The sequence below is a fragment of the Acanthochromis polyacanthus genome, chromosome 16 (assembly GCF_021347895.1).
Source record: "Acanthochromis polyacanthus isolate Apoly-LR-REF ecotype Palm Island chromosome 16, KAUST_Apoly_ChrSc, whole genome shotgun sequence".
NCBI classification, from domain to species: Eukaryota; Metazoa; Chordata; class Actinopteri; family Pomacentridae; genus Acanthochromis; species Acanthochromis polyacanthus.
In genome coordinates this window covers 23605938-23627630 of record NC_067128.1, presented here as the reverse complement: position 1 = coordinate 23627630, position 21693 = coordinate 23605938, and the positions used below count along the sequence as shown (strand labels likewise).

At 40.1% G+C, this 21693-nt stretch overlaps 1 protein-coding gene across 1 annotated transcript in view; it reads left to right on the top strand.

Moving 5' to 3' along the window:
* The window catches only part of ryr3 (ryanodine receptor 3), a 242283-nt gene that overhangs the window by 86870 nt on the left and 133720 nt on the right, over nucleotides 1–21693 (top strand). The window contains exons 4-7 of the mRNA XM_051937044.1: nucleotides 11004–11018; nucleotides 11451–11525; nucleotides 12057–12135; nucleotides 12524–12636. Of these exons, the coding sequence (XP_051793004.1) occupies nucleotides 11004–11018; nucleotides 11451–11525; nucleotides 12057–12135; nucleotides 12524–12636 (282 nt within the window). The remainder of the gene's footprint in view (nucleotides 1–11003; nucleotides 11019–11450; nucleotides 11526–12056; nucleotides 12136–12523; nucleotides 12637–21693) is intronic.

Here is a 21693-nt window from a genome sequence, read left to right as displayed (position 1 = left end):
TGCACAATGGAATTTTGTTTGGAAAATTTTAGAATGGCAAAGCTGTTTTTTTGCTGTTTGCTGTTTGTTGCAGCTTTAAGAAAGTAACTTTGAACAGTGTGTATGAATGGAAAAAAAACTTACAACTAGAAAACAGCTTTGAATATGGTTGCCAGGTCTACAAATACTTATTTGTCACCATTCATAGGTCATTGTTTATAAACTTCAAACTATTTGTTCAGAGAATTTTAATTTTTGGAGGTGAATGTCAAAAAAAATCAGTAAGTAGCTTGGATCACATCCCAGTAGTGCTTGGATCAAGGGACAGACCACACAGAGCAACGCTGAGCTACTTTAACACCAAGAACTGTAACTGAATTCTAAGCACAAGGTGTCTCTTTTCATTTTCTGTAACACATTCCTGTTTTGCAAAAAGAGATCAGAATACAAGGCCATTAGGAGTCAAAGAAAGGAGAGACATTATCTGTGAGTGCTCTGCTGCATCCACAGCGTCCTCTCGCCTCTTCTTCTGCACTCTTGATTTACAATAAACAGTGTGAGCCCCTTACTCCTGGCACTGCTCCAGCCTCCTTGGCATGTTTATCAGAGCAGGTCAGTAATCTTGGATCGGGTATCTTCTGTACTGCCATAGGAGTGTCATCAGTAGCAGTGAAGCACTGAGATGGGCCACATGTGGTCTGTAAGGGCCCAGTCACACGCTCATATTCACTCTTGCGCTGTGCTCTAACAGTAATTTCATGTGTCGTTTAATCTCATCACCCAGCAATTGCAGTTTTGATAGGAAAAGATAGCAGAACCTTTGTCTGAATAAAATGTTCACTTCCTTATAAATATGTTTTGGGAAAAACAAAGAGAAAACAGAGCTTAAATTTTCCTGTTATTACATTTGGACAAATAAATCACTACATTCAAAAAATGCTTTTTTTTTTTTTTTAAAATCACTGTTCCAGTAGGATACACATGGTCTTTACTGAGTTAAAAAGCATTCCTCGAATAAAATACCCAATTATTATTATATCTCTGGATAGACCACTTGTATTCTAGGAATAGAAATGACAGCACTATGGTAGCATGAATCATGGTGCCGTACAGCTGTAGCAATTACAGAAACCTACACAGCATCATGGTGCTATTTGTAGGATGAATTGAGGATGAAATCCCACAATACTAATATGAGACAGCCCAAGTTGTGTGCTGTGCTGGGTTGTACTGGCTACCACTGTACTTTCATGCACAACATAGCCCTCTGGCACAGATGGTTCTTTAAAGTGTCTTATTTTGTATACTTCTTGGGGCCTCCTCCATGGAGAATCAGGCCTGCATTGTTATTAGCCAGGGTAGCAGATTTGTTTTGTGCTCAACAGTGCAACATTGTTGGCTGGCCTTGTTTGGCAAGACAACATGATGTTGGCAAGAGTACAAACTCTCTGGTAGCAAGGCTAATAAATCACCCCCTCCTATTTTTCACTGTTAGGGCCCATTTCTCTCCATTGTTGCTCTCAGATCTGTGTAAGTGGCTGCTATACGTCCCAATAACACATTCTTTTCATTTGTATTTGTGTGTTACTAGAGTGCTGACCTTGAAAAATGGGTAGGTCCATCAGTTTGTTCATCCATCATGTTGTCAGTGTGCATGACTGATGTACTGACTGCCAGATGAAAGAGCTGAACTTTTGACATTTTCACTTAAAGCAATGCCTATTTCTTGATTGTCATAAACACTATGTTTATAGCATGTACAACATTTAGTTATATGGCAGTGCAGTTAATTTTCTTTAAACCTTATCACATATTGGGCAAATCAATATTTAAAGACCTTTTTTTCTACGTGGACTCTCTGAGGATAGTGAATTGAGTTTTCACGTCATCATAGCTCAACCTATTCTCGTTCTCTCAGTCAGTCCGCAGACAATCAATTAACCTGTCACAGATGTCCCTGAACTTTGACTTATGGCAATCTTGAAATAGACATCCATTGGTGCTGTCACCTTGTGCACATTAGTCAGATGGTTTGCCTGGGCCCTTTGAAGACTATTTTGTGTGCAAGAGTGCAAGTACATGAAGTAATTGTGTCTTATTTGCTTTAAGCAGTCATTATCACATATTTGCTTTTTTGGGGGGTGGGTGGATTATAAGAAGCATTAATAAACAGTGCAATAATGTTTGGGTTGTAAAAAGCATTCATATAACTTTGGCTTACCAACAACACCAATGATCTTTCAGAAGTTATCCCATTTAGAAAATCTAAATGCAAGAATCAGCAAACCCACATACTGGCAGAAAACTCACTTTGTGGCTTGGGTGTGCTGGTCTGTTTTCTCTGGGTTTGGTCTCTAACATTAATTAATTTCAAAGGTATTATTGACAAGATAAAATGTACTGAAAACAGACTTGAGTTCAGAATGTTCACATGCACATTTGCGTCATACATTTAAATATAGACTGTAGCACTACACTGATTTAATTTTCTTTATTTTTTTTCTTAACCTGCCTGTACATGTCAAACATTACATACAGTATCTCAATGTGTATCACATTGTTATATTAATATGAAGTAAATGCAAAACATGGAGCACAAACCCTGACTCATCATACATACATGATATGAATTACATTTTAATGAATATACATGAGTCTTCCAAGAATTGTTTCATAATGGTCTTGGAAGATTGACGAGTGTGCTATTTCCCATTCTCATGCCATTCTACATGAAATAAGCTATTATTATTAAGAGAGCATTGAGTTAAATTACTTAGTCATGGTTTGGTGTCATAGCTCTGTCAGGCTCTGGCAAAAAAAAAAAAAAAAAAAAGCCAACAAGCACTTGTTTCATTCTTTTAAGACAAGCATGCATTGAGGAGATTGATCTATCTTAGTGAACATATGTTTAAAATAGCTTGAATTTCTTTTTTTTTAATAATAATATTGTAAAAAAAAAAACACTAAAGTAATCTGCGGTGGACACATATTTGGTTTTAAGTAAGAATACACGATTTACTGATTTTTGTCTTTAATGTGTACATTCAGGAAAAACAAACAAAAAGCCTATTCAACTTGCCAGACACCAAAGAATTTGGACATTTTAAATTCAGATTTATAATTGCCAATAAATAAATAAAATATGATTAGCATGCTGATTGGCACTAACTATAAGGTAGGTTTGGCTAGGCTGTGGAGCACTGGATGACTTCACGTTTGCAATGACAAGGAAGTAGTGGAAGGAGAAGAGGAGGAGGAAGAGGAGGAAGAGGAGGAAGAAGAAGACAGATTGCTGTGATGTTAGTCATTTGCAACTCACAAATGGAAAGCAGGTACATAAAATACCTTTATAGAACTGTCACCAAGTCAGTGCAGTCTCACGTATTTGTCTCACCAATGATAGCAGCGGGTAATTTCCAACTACGAAATTCCAAAATGGCGTTTTGTTTTTTTCCCCCACTTGTGGCCACAAACATCTGGAAGTCTGTGAAACTGGTTTAAACTCTGTCAGCAGTCTATAAGGTCTTACACCTAACTCGTACTAATTCGGGATAAAACAGTAAATTCCACATTATGAAAGTTACTGTTCACTTGTTTCAGAGACATGTTTTGGTATGTCTGAGCCATTAGCTCCTATAAATTTCAATTAAGAGTAACTTAAGCTTCCACCAACTATTAGAGAACAAAGCTGCAGCTAATGGTTCTTAACCCTTAGATGCAGTGATTGGACCCTATTCTTATACAGGTCATTTTTGACCCCCTTATGGAAATAAAGGGGTCAAAAATGACCTGTATAATAATCAATGTGTTTTTAGAATAGAATAGAATAGAATCACTTTATTCATCTCCGAAGGGAAATTCAGTTGTCAGTTTTCTTATTTGTTTAATGTTGAAGTGAATAGCCTGACTGCTGATGGCAAGAAAGATTTCCTAAATCTTTCAGTCCTGCAGCGCAGGGTTATGTCATTTTGGTAAAGAATAATCGTTTGTGTTGTTGTTTGTATTATATTTTGTTTGAAATATGTTTTTTTTTTCACTTTCTAGCACATTTTGATATTTGAAAAAGAACAATAATACACAGAACAGCAATAAAAGAATATCAACATCCATTCTGACATTCTTCCACACTTTACCTCCAGCTGTTGCTATTCTCCGTCCTTTCAATATTACAATTTCTTTAAAAACCTAAAAGGTAACTTAGTTTTTTGAGGAAAAGCTGGAATATGACATGATAAAAACTTTTCATTCCAAAGATATTGCAGGAAAATGGCCTCGCCAGGTAATTTTTCACCCACTTATGCATCTAAGGGTTGAGAACATGATAAATGAAAAGTAATAGCTCAGTTACACTTATTTGTGTGTGCTTAAAGCTTTGCTAGAAGTCAACAGCTGACACATGACTGACTGATGAGTTTGGTATGCAACTGCAGTTTTCAGGACTCAGTATAAATGCAGGGGATGTAGTGATTAATTACAACAATCTTTATTGTTACGAGGTAGTTTTTTGTATACATATACTTCTAGAATTTTTTTCTAGTTATAGCATTCAATTTTGAGGTGTTTTCCTTGGCAGCAATTTATATTGCCCTCTTTACAGATCTACAGAAGATTCCATAATTTCTTAGGGTGAGTGGCTTCAACAATGACTTTCAAAAAAAAATAAAACAAGAGTCTGGACTTCTGTTTCATAAACTGCTTTAGTCAAAACAACGGGAATTACAGCTTCAGCTTATGGCACAGTATAACTTAGTACTAGCATAAACTAAACATTTTTCCGCACATGTATGTGCTGTTGACCTCCCAAAATTCCCTTGCTTGACCCCGAGCATTGTGGATAATGGAATCCCAAAGTCAGCTGACTCATAATTTTTGTGAAATATGCAAATAAAAGTGTATTATTATTTAACTTATTATTTCTCACATTAACTGTCTTGTATGAATGATCTACTCAGTAAATAAACATAACTTTATCAAATAAAGTCATAAACATAGGGTGTAGCATTTCATCCTGACACCCTGGCATTGAACAAACAACTGAGTTGCTGTCCACAATCTTGGAAGAATAATGATAAATTTAGAGATTCGTAATATTTTTCTTGCAGTCATCAAATTGCGTGAGAACACCAAATCCGACAATGCATTAATCCTGCTTTCACTTTCCACAAACTGGAAAAGAGAGTGAAACTAATCACAATTGTCAGTCTGTGGACCTGTGTCTGTATAACTTATCAAGCCCATATACTCTGCAATGATGAAAAGCACCACACAGTACAGCAGTATGGCTTGCCGAGTGTTTTTTGTAGCTTTTGGTTAAAAATAGAATAAGCTAAATCAGATTTTGAAGAGGGGCAATACGAGTAGTATCAGTTAACCTTCCAAAACCTAAGTGTTTCGGAATGTTTGTTTGCTCCTGTCAAAATAAAAATGCCTAACATCTTTTTTAATCATTATTACATCTTTCACAAAAATTGAAAAAAAAAATGGAATCAGCCTTTTTTCAAGTGCCCAGATGTTATGAGTTTATCAGTACTGGCAAAAAATGGATGGATTTTTGTTTAGAAGCAAAATCCCTTTGAAACACATATTTTATCATTGGTTTTAGTCTTTCCGCTGGATTTGTTTACCAAAAAAAAATTACAACACACAACACTTCCTCCAATTACACATATGCTCTCACACAAACACTTAAAAACTTTCTGTCACAAATCATGCTCAGCACTACTAAGCTCTTCAGGATACAGTGCGTCTAGTGCAGGGGTCGGCAACCCGCGGCTCTTTCAGCCCTCTGTTGTGGCTCCCTGTAACTTTGGAAAATAAATTGTTCTGCCTTTCAGGCGCGTTTCACTGCATTTTAATATAGTTTTATTGTGAAATTACCGCTCTTATTTTGACGCGTCACTCCACCGGATGTGCTGCTGGGGTTTTCCTCTGGCTGGGACCAGAGCTCTAGAGATAGTAAGAGTTGCGACCATAGATATATACAAACACTAGATGGCTCATGAGCGCTGTCAGCCTATGGGGAGCAACGTCGCCACATGGCGGCCATCTTGGGACAGGGCTGCTCGATCACTCATAACATTAAAGTCAATGGAGCATGGATTTTAAAATCACTGTAGATTGCTCAATTTTCAACCGATTTTACAACAGCTTGGTTTGTTATAAACGTCAGAGATGTACTTGTTTTACTGCTTACATAAGAATAATTAAAACCATTGAATTCATATAATCAGTGTTGGGCAAGCTACTTGGAAACTGTAATGAGCTAAGCTACCAGCTACTCAGTGTTAAATCAAGCTTCACTACACTGAAGCTATGACCCACAGAAATGTAGCAAGCTAAGCTACAGCAATATGGCCAAAGTAGCTTAATACATTCAAGTTACTTTTTTTTCTTACCAAAAAATTTCAGGGACTAATGAAGTCAGTCAAACGGAGACAAGAAAATGCTGACTTATTTATTATTAAACCATCATTTTTGTTCTCAGTGCTCCAAAGTTAGTAAGTTGATACACTGAGGAATATGTGGAGCTATATTTAAAATGAATCAACCTTTTTACATTAGAAATCATTGTTCTGATTTTCTTTTTAGTTTGTATTGCAGACATAATGTATCTGATAATTAAGTTGCAGTAGCTTATATTAACACACCACTTACATTGGAGGGTATAATAGGTTACATTTGATATCATTTCCATATAAAGTAAGCAATATTATAGTAAGACAATTTTATACATAATTTGGGTATTCACATTGGGTATTAAATCAAGTTTTATTTCTTAAGTCTAATATCTATGTAAAATCATTCAATGCTTTCCCAAAGTGCTGTATCCACTACTACTTAACTCAATTTTGGTCTTGAGTGTAAGATTACCGGTAAGATATTTAATCATTTATGCCATCACTTTTGTTACCCTTTCTGTTATTTTTTTCAGCCATTTGCTCATTAGTGTTAACAGTAATACTGAAGAAGACAGATTTTGGTTTTACTGTTACCTCGTTTTCTCCCATACCTCTTCCCTCCTATATGTATCAGTTTATTTAATCCCCCAATTTATACATATTCACACACTGCCACCACAACCTTACGCTTAATTTAATTAATTTACTGCCACGCGAATTTTAGATGTTGAAAAGTAGCTCGTTTGTGTGTGCATCTTATACTGCGGTTGACATGTGGTGGTTAGCTAACTGCTGCTGGTTGTGCATATTCGGTAGTCACCTGTATATGGGTTCTCAGATTTGTATTTGACGTCTTTGAAGTTGACAGAAACTTCGCATTGGGTTGGCACAGTAGGTATCTGAAAACAACTTTTCTCCGTTTTTTCACAAAAACTCAAAAACTGAAGCAAGCGTCTGTGTGTGTGTGTGTGTGTGGATCCAGTGGAAGGGATTGTTGAATGACGACATCAACAGTTCCTCCGCTTCTATTGGTCGACACAGACATGTCGGCGTTTGGAGAGGATGTCACTGTCTGATCCTTAAAAGTGTGAGATGAGACTGCAGCAGAGCAGAAAGCTCCGCTTCAAGCAGTTCAACATTAATCATTTTTAATGTAGCTTTTTGCGTTCGCTACCGCGCTACATGACCAAAAGATTAGCTAAGCTGTTGAAACGTTTTTTGATTTTGTAAACAACGACGCTACCACGTCGTTACAGAAAAATGTAGTTAAACTACTAACGACGCTATTTGTAGTGACGTTACTGCCCAACACTGCATATAATAATGAACACAGATATCAGCTTTTTTCAGCATAAATGGATGTAAATGTAATTTTAATATTTAACATTGCACTTTTTTTTATTACTATCAGCTTTCTAATGCACAGATAAAAACAAAGCTCAACCAAAATCAATGCACAACAAACAGAGATGTCTTTTCTTTTCATGAACCCGGTGCCTACATTACCCACAATGCATTTCGGCTGCAGGCTAACTAATCCAGGCATAGATGTATGCAAACAATAAGTCTAAGGTCTCAATCAAAGTCTCTTAACAAGCAAATAAATACAACCACAACCACAAAGAATGTAATTTCGCCTAAAGTTTCGGTTCTCAAAAAACGTTGGTCTCAGGAAAACCTAATAATTGAAAATCAGATTGTGAGTAACACCATCTTCAATGTGAGTAGCCAGGCAGAAAAGACACACAACTATGCCGCATTTTTCAAAACGAAAAGCTGCGATTTCGGAATTGAGCCTGAATCATAGCCACGTTAATAAGGTTTGTAATAAACTAAACCGTTTGTAAATCAATCAAGAATTGAGCGAGTTATGAGTGTTAAAGTGAGGAAATCATCCACCTTACCATTGACTACAGTACAGTGCGCCAGAGCAGTCCCCTGTCCTAAGATGGCCGCCAAGTGACGACGCCGCCGACTCCGTCTCGAGACATCTAGCGTTTGTATATATCTATGGTTGCGACACTCATGCTCTCGCAGCGGGGCGGTCACGTGGTTCATGTAAGCCTGAATAGTTCCAAACAGGCAGCGCTGTCATTTCCTTCTATGGGACTGAGAGCGGCGATTTCACGGTAAAAAAAGGAATAAAATCACACCTCCAAGTACTTGTTTGATTATTAATTCTTTGGAGTATGTATGTAAATGTCAGTTTTACATTTTGAGCCGTAAGGTGACATATTCAAGACACTTTTGGAAATCGACTTTTCTGTATATCGACTTTTACACAGAAATGTAAGATGATTGAAGATGTTAATTTTTGCCCAGCTGTATTATTGTATTTCCAGACAATGTCTATATTTCTCTGATTCACTTACCCGTAGTCTAGGAGTTATTGAAAAGCAGAGTAACAACAGTCCATTCAGCAGATAGTGTCCAGCCACTTCTGATGAGGCAGGAGTTGACTCACTATAACCATTTTAAGACATACACAAAATATATATATTCAAGAATAACAACTCATTATGCTTTGATGAATGAAATAGTATGTTTTATTGACAATGGGAGAAACAATGAGGGTCTTCGTGTCTTCAGTGACTGCTCTCGGGATACTGGCAGATAGATAGATATGATAGATATTAATAAATGTATTTGTTAAATACTTACAAGTATAAGTTTATGCATTATAAAGGGTCTCATATAAAGGACGTAGTCTTGACAATTAAAAAGAGGTAGCGATGTAGCTAGGTAGCTTTCAAAGAAGAGCTAACAAGCACAAGGCAATGCCTGAAAGTCGGTCATCTGCCAATATTCACAAATACAGATAAATGTATGCACCACAAAGGGCTTCTGATATAATATAAAGACGTTAAAATTAAAAAGAGGTAGCGACTCATCAACAATTAATCCGTCAATATATCTCTGGAGATAACTTCACAGCTAACAGCAGAGTCGAGCTAAAAAAAGTAGCAGAAATTCGGTCGTCTACCAAGATAAAAAATATATATAATTACGCTGCGCAAATACAAATAAAGCTCAGCATATGCATCATAAAGAGCCTCTGATAAAATATAGGCAGTTGACAATTCAAAAGAGGTAGGCATTTCATCAACTTACCTCCACATATACTAAACAACCTGCAGTGCAAATGAACGGTGGCTGTCACTGTCGAAGCGGTGCTTGGAACTAAACAAGCCTCCACAACCCGGAAGTAGACCGAAAGAAAGCGTACAACGGCACCCTATGGGAGTGTCGCAACTCTTACTATCTCTAGGGCTCTGGCTGGGACATGAGAGCGCAAGGTTGATGCAGAGGAGATGGAGAAGCAACGCCTGTAGTTTCACATCGTTTTGTACTCAAGAATGGCAAGCCTGTATATTAAAGCTCCACTCCAAGAAAGACACGTCTTGTCTTTGAGTCAAAAGTACTCATGATAGGGTAATACACGTTACTCGCAAGAACACGGCAGCAGGTCAGAGAGTCAGAGGAGTGTCGTCTTGGAAAATAGGGCAGCGACTTACCGGAGAAAAGTTATTAGCTTAAGATAAATAGATTTTACAAGTTAAATAGACATTTGCAAAATATTGATTTCCAGCTAACATTACGTAACATATGAGGTCCAAGAGCAAAAATGACATTAACCAGGTAAGATAAATATTAGTGGAAGGACACAATTTAAAAAATGAATAATTAGAGGCTTTGTAATTAATTAATCACGACTGATTAACAAGGGCATAGAGGTAAAAAAAAAAAAAAAAAAAAAAAGCGATATATGCAGTGTTGTCTTCATTTTAAATGCCAAAAGGATTTTGCGGCTCCCGGTGTTTTCTTTTCTGTGGGAAACGGGTCGAAATGGCTCTTTGAGTGTTAAAGGTTGCCGACCCCTGGTCTAGTGGGAGGGGCAGCAAACCAAAGGTCACAATTCCTGGCAGTGATGTGTCAGCATGACAGTGGGCCTGAAATACAGGCTGGCTGTCTCTCTGTACCCCCTCCCTCACTCCCAGCTGTTGCTGGATACTCTTCCCATTTTTCTTTTGATCGAACCGTCCGTTTCCTTTTTCGTCAGTCTTATACAAGCCATCTGGGAGAGACTTTGAAACCAAGAGAGAATTAGTTCGGGGTCATATTCAGGCGACAGTTCGGAGTTCCCTTTAGGTCTGTTTAAATTTGACCCCACAAGCAAACACACAAATTAATACTGACAACTGAACAAGAAACAGGATACTCTCTGCCTATTGCTTGTTGGATAAACACTGCAGGGTACAGCAATAGTGGTTAGCAGAGACTCAGTCCCTGGTTGTTTCTGTCAGGAGTTTGATTAATTATAGCTTACCACCTATTGTCCATTATATAACAAATTTCTTTTTTTCTTTTAATTTATTACTATTAATTCAAAGTTTAAAGTAAACGAAAGCAAAATGTTAAGAAATTGGGGAGAACCTTTCTTTGTATGAGTTTGACTCCTAGTGAGTTGATTGATAAGCTAACTGGCCCTTTACTGCTGTAGGCCTGTTCGTAATCTGTAGTGTTTGTCTAACTCACAACATTAAAAACCCAAATCAAAAATGCTGATGCAGAGGTGAACAAGATGCCACTGCTTATGGTATTTTATCTTTTTCATTCTGCTGCTAGAGGTTTAATAAAAAGGTAAGTAATAACTTCATGATTTGCTATGATGATGATGATGGAAAAAACTTATCATTATTCTTTATTGCTCTACACTTTCTTCACATTTTGTTCAGACATTTTGCTACTGTAAATCAGTTATTCTTGTCTGTCACAAGAATGAGCAAACTGTCTATTGAGTGTGGTACCATACATGAGTTTGGTGGTTTGTTTGACTGTGAATGTAGTTCTGTGTGTTCCTTCCCTCTTTCTGTCTGTTTCCTGCTTGCTCTTGGAGTGGGTGTTTGAAGTAGGAGACACCTGCACAGGGTGTAAAACAAAGGGATCATAGGCTTAATATCTGACACAGAGTGGAAGTTACTAACTTAGACTATAGATGCGCTTTTTCAGGTCTGACAGGATCAAGAATGCTTGGATATAGTATTAATCTGTTTCCTGTATTTTTCATTGCAGGCGGGTCAGGGAGGTGGACACCGGACACTGCTCTATGGTCATGCCATCCTCCTACGTCACTCCTTCAGTGGCATGGTGAGTGCCAACAATGCAATAGAGTATCCAAAGTAGAGATAAATGGTTAAAAGTGTATATATTAGTGTACATATTTGTTTTTATTGTGTGTGCGTGTGTGTGTGTGTGTGTGTGTGTGTGTGTATGCGTGTATGCGTGTATGTGTATGTATTTAAATAGTGCAATGGTGTATTTAAACATGTCAGAAGGCAATAATGTGTCAAATTTACAGAGACCATTGTGAAGTCTATGTACTTATTTTCTTTGAACTACATTTACAAAACCCATTCGACAAAATCTGTTACTCTTCAGGTTGAAGAACACAAAAAATTGGTCATTTAATTGGTATTAATTAATTTTCGAAGTCAACTAATCAGTGAAGATGCTGATTGTTTAGCACTAAATGTTTACCTCTGAGGACTAAACCATTATCTTTCAAATGAGCAAATATACTTTACTTTGTTGAGATATTTTACACAACAACTGAATTGCTCTCACAGTTTAGTGTTGTTGTTTTTTTTACCAAACACTAATTCATTTTTCATTCACCAGTACTTGACTTGTTTGAAGACGTCAAGGTCTCTCACAGACAAGCTGTCATTTGATGTTGGACTGCAAGAAGATTCAATAGGTACAGTATGACTAAAGGGCATTTTGCCGAGTTCACTGTATTCAGCAGCCTGAGTTACCTCTTCAGGTTGACATAACCTTGAGATTGAATCAATACTGTAATGATATAACTCCAAAAGTGCTGTGTATTTACAAAAGTGTTACATTTGAGCTGCAGAAGGGCTTAAGGCCATTTATCCAGTGGAAACAGTACTTCCACTGCTCCTTCAGTCTTTCTCAGATAATGGATATTTTAAGAACTTTCTGAGAGCAGTCACATTAACCAAGAGAAGAGTTTTAATTTTTTTAAAAATGGCATGTATGTGACTGCATTGCTTAACAGACATGCTCAGATTTTTCCTGCAATATGATCAGTTGATAATGCGTTTATCTGTTTGCATGGGTAATAGGTGAGGCCTGCTGGTGGACTATTCATCCTGCTTCCAAGCAGAGATCCGAGGGAGAGAAAGTCCGCATCGGAGATGACCTGATTCTTGTCAGCGTATCAACAGAGAGATACTTGGTAAGTCACATCTAAAGCACCTCACCACAGTAGCACCTTTCTATGGAGCCCTGGAAGGGACATGGAGGAAAGAAAAAATCAGGAAGAAATGGTCCAGACACTTTGCGAGATCTCGCAAAAGTTTCTCAGGCTCTCACAAAAACTTTTGCGAGATGTTGCAAAACTGTAGGTGTATATACTTCTGGATCTTTTTGGCAGTATGGAGAAACGACTACGAAGGACACCCACCCGTACGACAGTTTTACTGAGTTTTATTTTGAAATCGGACTAAAATATAAAGACATTCAAGCAGTGCCTAACAAGAGGCACAGTTTTCACATAAACGACAGCGCTTTTTGAGCAAGCTGGTTCCAGTGCAATTTCGAAGCCAGTGTCTGACTGAGCACTAGTTCTTTGCATTTCCACCAACTATGCACCGGCTCCTGGGGACACAGCAGTGGCCGGCCAAAAGAAACCCATTTTGACCGGCTGCATTCCGTGATTCCACCGGGGCCCTGAACGACACAGCCGAGCTGGAGTTGATGCGCTAGTCTGCCATGCAGACCACCGATCCTGATCCTGGTAAGTTTATTTCTCAAACACCTGCTGTTACCTTCTATGAATACACTAGCTACAATAGTCCCACATCAATATTATGAACGTTATGCCGGACACAGGGTCCGGACACAGGATAAGTGATCAGAGGCTGGTAGTGATAATTGTTTGCTAACCAGTTAGCCGCTGGTAAGCTAACGAGCTATAAAACAATTCTTTAGAAAACCTGAGAAATGCAGCAGCAATATTTCATTACAAGACCTGTATTCAAAACCTCCCACATTGTTACACAATGACCCATTAATCCTATTACTGAACTATATGGTTATCATTGAATTTTATCTTGAAGAACTAATAAACTGTTTGTTAACATTATCATTAATGCAAGTCTAAAACTGATTCAAATGATCAAATTAACACAGTGAAATAAGAATACTGGTAACTTTTTTCATAATTACAAGGTAAAATGCTGATTGTTCTCGAGGTTTCAGGTTTGCAGATGTGGAAATTCAATGCATTGATTTCTTATACTCAGATTTCTTTGGTGATTTTCAGTTGTCTCAAATAAAACAAGGTGTTTAGCAGTGTTGGAAATTATTACAGGTATTTTTTGTGACACTTTCTAACATTGTATGGACAAAGAAATAATTAATAAATTAATGGAGAAGATGATTTATAATACAGATGCTATCAACATCATGTCTTGTTCATTTTATTTAGTTGTCAGCCTTGGATGATGAGGTCCAGTTGCCAGGATCACTACTCTGCAGCTCACTGGTCTCATCCTGCAGCTCATCCACGCTGTCCTCCTCTCAACAGACCAAATCAATTAAGATCTGTTTAGACTATGCAGACATCAACATGATCAATACAGCATCCTCCATAATTATTGGCACCCCTGGTTAAGATGTGTTGAAAGCCTTAAAATAAATTAAATTTTTATGGCGGAAGCATACTCTCACACTGAAAATTGTAGAAAAATGTACTATAGGAGAAGATTAGGTGCTGTTTTGTTGGCAAAAGGGGGTAGTACAAAGTATTAACATCAGGGGTGCAAATAATTGTAGCACACATGATTTGATGTGAAAGAATTATTTCTTAATGTGTAATTTTTTCCCCACTGAAGAAATGCGCTTGAATTAAACATTGGATTTTCCTATTTTTTTTTTCCATTGTGGTCCTATATTATTTAAGAAAAAAACTGAATTTATTAGAAGCTAAAGAACACATCTTAACCAAGGGTGCCAATAATTATGGAGGGCGCTGTATGTTATCTTTTGGTTAATCCTAAAATTGCAAAATAGACCATTTACTTTAAGTGAACTGTGTTTATGAATATAGAAAGTAATTGCTAACAACTAGTACTTTTTGGGTGCTTTTGTGCTGGAAAAAGGAAGCGGGATGCTACTGTTGATCCTCTGCAGTATCTGGAGAGGTCAGAGGAACGGTTCTTGGAACAGATCAGAAGACACCAAGACCTGACCACAGCTATTCTCCAGAATATCCAGTGGATGGATGGAAATTCAAACAGCTTGGTTGGACTGATGGGATGTATGGTGTCGGTGCTGGAGCGACTGTCACAGAAATAAACTGCGCTGTCCACTACTTCTGTCTTTTCTAGAAAAAAAATCTTCTTTTTTGTAAATTATTATTATTATTATTTAACTTATTTTTTAAGAATTGACTTAAATATTCTATACTGTGTTTGTGTAGGAAGACTTTTCTAACAAAAACTCCTCTGACACTTTATCAAAAACTAATGTTAAGCTCTGACATACACTCCTATCCAACCAGACATGCCTTTGCAAACAAATTTACTTTACCTAAAATATCAAACAACTATATAAAAAGAACCTTTGCTTGGAGAGGCATGAAAGAATGGAATTTGCTTCCCAAAGAGATTACATCAATTGAAAATGATTTAAAATTCAAAAGTGCACTGAAAGAGTTTCTTTCTGCAATATAATCACCAGCTCTGTTGAAATACATGTCTGAAGAACTGTTGTTATTTGCTATTGTAATTTTCAGTGTCATTTTATGATGACACTTGTTTATTTAAACTACAGTATGATTTAAATGTGAAATATTTTATTGTCTGATTGATTAATTGATTGATTTAAATGTGAAATATTTTATTGTTTGATTAATTGAGTGATTGTATTTTTAGAATTGTATGCCATTGTAATTTTTTAGGACCCCAGGAAGAATAGCTGCAGCTTATGCTGTCGCTAATGGGGATCCAAATGAATAAACAAACAAACAAACTTCATCTGTTTTGTATTTTTGATCATGCACTTTGGGTTAATAAAAAGAAATTTGTGATGAGAGATGCCAATTTTGTCTATAATCTACAGAGACTTCATTCAGTGTTTAGTGCACATTTCTGTTACCCACATTATTACAGATAATCAGTTGTGCTTTTCAACCAGATTCTTAGTCTTAAACATATCAGCAACAAATATTGTTTTTTTTACTGTCACACGGAGCTATATCGATAAATTGCACTACTGCTGCAGATATATTCTTGAAGTGTGCTTACATGATGTGTCTACATACACTGCTTACAAAAAGTTAAACTTTTTGGTGAAATTTATGGAAAATGTAAAAAAAAAATGCATGGTGTAGTGATATATCATCAAAGTAGGGCATTTAAGTAGAAGCATGCAATCGTGATTTCCTCATCTCAATTTATTGAAACAAAAGCTAACAACAGTGGACAGCATATTGCAAGAAAAATGTCAATGTCTTTTGACAGTTTGGACAGAACAGCAGCCTTCAGTTGATATCCAGTATAATTGTGTAGCGGATGTACCAAGACAAAAGCTGACCTCTGCCTCGCAAATTAACCTTAAGACCATCTATAAAGAAAAAAACGGAAGGTTACATGTGTAACCAAGGTTCTCTGAGTGAAGAGGCTTCCCCTCCACCCAGAGAGATATATGAAGTATATATCTTTATTGGAGTGCCTGAACCCTTGGGTCAGGTGACGTGGATAATTTCTTTAAGACACCCCACCTGTGGTCGTGGCTGACAGCCTATTTAAACCCCTGTCAGCCACTCCCCCGGTGATATTAATCTGATGGAATGAATCCCTGAGTGGCCTCGAGGTGGAGGGGAAGCCTCTTCACTCAGAGAACCTTGGTTACACATGTAACCTTCCGTTCTCTATCGTTCAAGGCTTCCCCTCCACCCAGAGATATATGAAGTATATATCTCTATTGGACACCTGTAAGACACACCACAATGGGATAGAGCAGCAACATCCCACACCGGGATACGTGAGATTCGAATGAGACGTCCCCGCCACTAAAGTGCTCTACAACAACAGTGTGTGCAAATAAACTATATACACTATATACACACCCCCGGCACGTCAGCTCTGCAAGACGCCGGAAGCTGTAGCCTAAAGCCTTGGTACCAGACGCAACCAAGAGCTAGTAGGCCCTGCAAGTCGCAAGGGCCAAATCAGGGAGGTGAGGAGGCCACTCAATCAGCCTACCCAAGGCTGACTGACAAGGAAGACCTACTGATGGGCTGCACCAAGCACTCGCTCACTGAACGACGTGCCTGCAGCCACATTAAACTGATAAAATCGAGTAAACGTAGACGGGGCAGACCAGGTGGCCGCTGCACAAATCTCACTAAGAGATGCCCTGCGCCATGATGCCCAGGATGTTGCCATGCCCCGAGTGGAGTGTGCCCGCACCCCTGCTGGAAAGGGCACCCCTGCTCCCGTATATGCCTGCTGAATAGTCTCCACAATCCAGTGGGAAAGAGACGCTTTTGACAGAGGCTGCCCCAGGAGATCTGGCCGAAAACAAACAAACAACTGATCTGTCTGTCTATGGACCCTTGTCCGCTGCAGATACACCTTGAGGGCCCTGACTGGGCACACAAGCGACTGCGCTCCCCACCCTCTGTTGATGCAGAGTAAAGAGAGCGTATCACCATGTCCGAATTGGGCTGAGAAGCAGGCAGGATCTTTGGAACAAACACTGGGTTTGGACGCAGGACCACCCCTGCCCCTTCAGGCAAGAACCTACACAGGTTCTCATGCACTGAGAGAGCGTGGAGTTCACCCACCCGTTTTGCTGTGGCCAGTGCTAAAAGAAGCGCGGACTTAAATGACAGCCACTTTAGGTCCACCGATTCCAAAGGTTCAAATGGGGGTGCTTCAAGAGCCCACAACACCAGCTCCAGGTCCCAGGGCAGGAGTGAGGGCCGAGACCATATGCCAGCCCTCCTCCTAGCACCCTTAAGAAACTGGGAGACCAGTCTCTCTGCCTCTTCAGGCAATTGGTACTGCCCCACCTGAGCTGCCTTAATTGCTGCAACCATATCCCTCAGAGTGGAGGGTGACTTCCCCGCATCCAGCAGTCCTTGCAGGAACTGAAGGACCACTGGAGCAGAGGCAGGTAGGGGGTCAACATGGCGGTCATCACACCAGTTCAAAAAGGCCCGCCACCGATGGGCGTAAAGAGCCCTTGTCGATGGTGCACGTGCTTCCTGCATAGTGCAAATCACCGAAGGGGACAGCCCCATAGCTAGGAACTCAGACCCCTCAGGGGCCATGCCCATAACCGCAGGCCCTGGGCAAAGGATGAACCAGAGTTCCGTGCGCCTGAGACAACAGGTCCCGCCGTCCCGGGAGCTCCCACGGAGTCCCGTCCAGCAATGGGGGAATGTCTGAGAACCAGGTCATGTGTGGCCAATTTGGAGCAACCAGAATCAGCCTCGCTTGCTCCCTTCGTACCCTCTGCAGGAGGGATGGAAGGAGAACAAATGGGGGAAACACATACAGAAGAGTCTGTGGCCATGGGTGGGCTAGGGCATCCGCCCCAAGGGGAGGATTGTCTCCCCCTAGGTAAAAGAAAAGAGCACAGTGGGTCGATTCCTCTGACGCGAACAGGTCAACCTCTGCACGTCCGTAGCGGAGCCAAATTTCCGAGACCACCTGTGGGTGCAGTCTCCACCCCCCTGGGTCTGGGCCCCCCCTGGACAGCTGATCCGCTGCATGATTTTCCACCCCCGGCACATGGACCGCCCTCAGGGACAGAAACCTGGGGTGTGCCCAAAGCCACAAGCGGTGTGCCAACCTGCACAGGCGAGGAGAACCCAGCCCGCCCTGCCTGTTGATATACGCGGCTGCGGTCACACTGTCCGTCTTTACCAGCACATGCTGACCTTGGAGATACGGCAGAAAATGTCACAGGGCGAGATAGACTGCCGTCAGCTCCAAGCTGTTGACGTCGCGGGGAGTGTGGGGAGCATCCCAGCGGCCGCTGACCCCGCTTCCCCTGAACACTGCACCCCAGTCCATCAGTGAAAATGACTCCTGGGACCCAAACCCCAGCACATGAGGCACCTCACCTCTGTACTGGGCGCATGTGTCGGAGGGCTAACGGGACCGCCTGGACGGAAGACGCCATCAGACCCAAGAGACGGAGACACAGCCTCCCTGTGACTCTGGCCCCAGTCTGAATCGGGAGAGGCATGTCCTGAGGGACATCTGCCTGTCCTGTGACAGTGTCAGCAGCCCTGCCTGGGAATCTATCACCAGACCCAGGAACTGCGTCTGTTGAGACGACACCAACATGACCTTCTCCATGTTGAGTTGTCGAGGAGAATAGCCATATGCGCCTGGCACTGAGCCTCCGAGTGTGCACAGAGGAGCCAGTCGTCCAGATAATTCAGCACCTGTATCCCCTTCTGCCGCAGTGGCACCAGAACTGCCTCCATACAGCTCGTGAAGGTTCGTGGAGCCAGAGAGATACCGAATGGGAGGACCTGAAACTCATATTCCTTGCCCTCGAATACAAAGCGGAGAAAGTGCCAGTGCTTCTCCCAGATCGGAATCTGAAAGTAGGCATCCTTCAAATCCACTTTCACAAACCAGTCCTCCTTGTTTATGGACTGTCTCACCCGTGGGATGGTCAGCATCTTGCACGGTAAGCACCTGAGATACCGATTCAGACACCCCAAATGGCACCTCGACCTCTGTGAGACCCTCTTCATCGTCAAAACGGGACGGGGGAGGAACCTGACCTGACACCGGTCCAAGCCCCAGGGCCTGAGAAGCCCTATGAACCAGACCCCTAAATTGCTGGTGCCTATTTTCCTTGGTCTGTTCATCCTCCCCAGCCATTCCCTCAATCTCACCATCATCTGATATTCCTAACACATCAATTTCACAATCCTCCTGGTTATCGGCTTCAAGACCCCCCTCGCTTCTTTTACCAAGCATCGGAGGAAACTTTAGGTAGGGATCCTTACAGGAGCCACCTTCCAGTTCCCCTAACCTAAAGCGTTTGGTCTGCTGGAGAGCAGGAGGTGGTACAACCATACTGCTGCGCTTGGGTCTAAAAACACAGAGCCGAGCCTCCAAGGATCGCTTCGGCAGAATCGAACAATCCACACATGACGATGGATCGTTCACAGCTGTTGCCGCATGTTCCTCTCCTAGACACCGCACACACACGTCATAACCATCCTCAATGGGCAGCTGAATCCCACACACCACACAGCAATGGTCCAAGGACGCCATGACAGCAATGTATATATATATATATATATATATAGCCTTTCCCCCGTTTATTTATTTGTTTTTTTTTTAATTTATATATGTCTATATATAAATAGCCAAGAGAGAGAGACACACAAATGACTCACAGAAGGAATAGCGCCCAGATCTCGCGAGAAACCTGCACAAGATCACCATGCGGAAGTGCGCCAAACGCTTTTCCCCCTTTAATTATCAACCTAACCTGTCCACAAACTCACGGAGCCTTCTCCAATCGCCCAATTGGGACCGGGAAAAAGGATCCTAGTGTTATCCGGCAAAGAAGCCCCTCCACAGAGACCTTATGCCAACACTGAGAATGCGACCGGCAGGACGTACAAAGATAACGCAGTACGAGAGATCCTACGCTGTCCACAAATTCCCGGAGCCTTCTCCCATCGCCCAATCGGGACCGGGAAAAAGGATCCTTGTGTTATCCGGCACAAAAGCCCCTCCACAGAGACCGTATGCCAACACAGAGAATGCGACAGGCAGGACTTCACACGATAACGCACACAGCGACCATGAGAGACATTCACTCTCTCAAACTTACTGAAGGTAAGCGGCACAGACTGTGTGTATCAGACGCTTATGATCAGCTCAAAGAAACTCTGCGATTACACGCCACGCTGCTCCAAGTGGAATCAGAAAAATCACTGGAGGAGTGGCTGACAGGGGTTTAAATAGGCTGTCAGCCACGACCACAGGTGGGGTGTCTTAAAGAAATTATCCACGTCACCTGACCCAAGGGTTCAGGCACTCCAATAGAGATATATACTTCATATATCTCTGGGTGGAGGGGAAGCCTTGAACGACAGAGAACAGCTATTATCATCGGCGTATTGCCTTTGTTTAACCGCTATGTAATGGATACAAACGTAGTCGAAGCTAAGTAGCTAAGCTAACGCTAACATGTTCACTGTTAAGAGTCAAAACATCTCTGACAATTGCCTGTCTTCTCTAGGCGCCGTTGCCCATGACTATGATGAAGACAGGTCCCTAATCTGAAGAGCTAACGTCCAATAAGATCGATGTGACTTTTGCAAGATCTTGCAAAAGTTTTTGCGAGATCCCGAGAAAGTTTTGCATGATGTGCATGAGTTACTTTTGCGAGATTCTGAGAAACTTTTTTTTAATGAGTATTGTTTAACAACAGTTAATGTACAACAAATAGGCATCAATTGTGTCATACAATTTAAATATTCCCAGCAGCAAGAATAAGAGAAAAAAATTAACTTATGTAAACTGAGGTAATTTAAATTAACTTCACAGGGGTTAATCCATATAGAACATGAGAATCTTAGACAGTCTTAAGGCATTTCTACTTTTCAATTTCTTTAAGGAGTGAAAGAAGAGTTTCAAATAATTTTTAAATGCAATAAAATTTGGAGCAACCTTGAAAAATCTACATTTGTGTATATAAAATATACCAATTATTGTAATATTATTACACATGAATTCCAAATCTTTGTTTTGCATAAAGACACGAAACTTAATACAGTTGTATCCAAAGACAGGTATAACATTCTTTGTTAGTAACCACTCATGCATTTTATGTCCCAAAACCTTCTCACTGTAGCACAGGTGTAGAAAAGATGTTCTTGAGTTTCAATATCTTCTTGACAAAATGTTCATGTATTATTATCTAGATTAAATGTTATTCTTAAAAATTCTCTACATGGATAAACATCATAAATTGTTTTGAAATGAACTTCTTTCATTTTTGGTAACAAAGGAAATTACAAATATCTGGTTCTGACTTTGATAGTATCTGTCTTTGAAAATGTTGGAGATAAAATTTTCTTTTAACGGGAAGAGGAAAACATTCTTTTGTTGTTAATATTCTCAAAATTTTATTACATTTAATGTCTAAAAAATTATAGCTGTTAATAAACAGTGTATCTAAATGAGGACTTATAGATTAATATTGTAATATTCCTTTGATCAGATTTATCAGAGCCAAT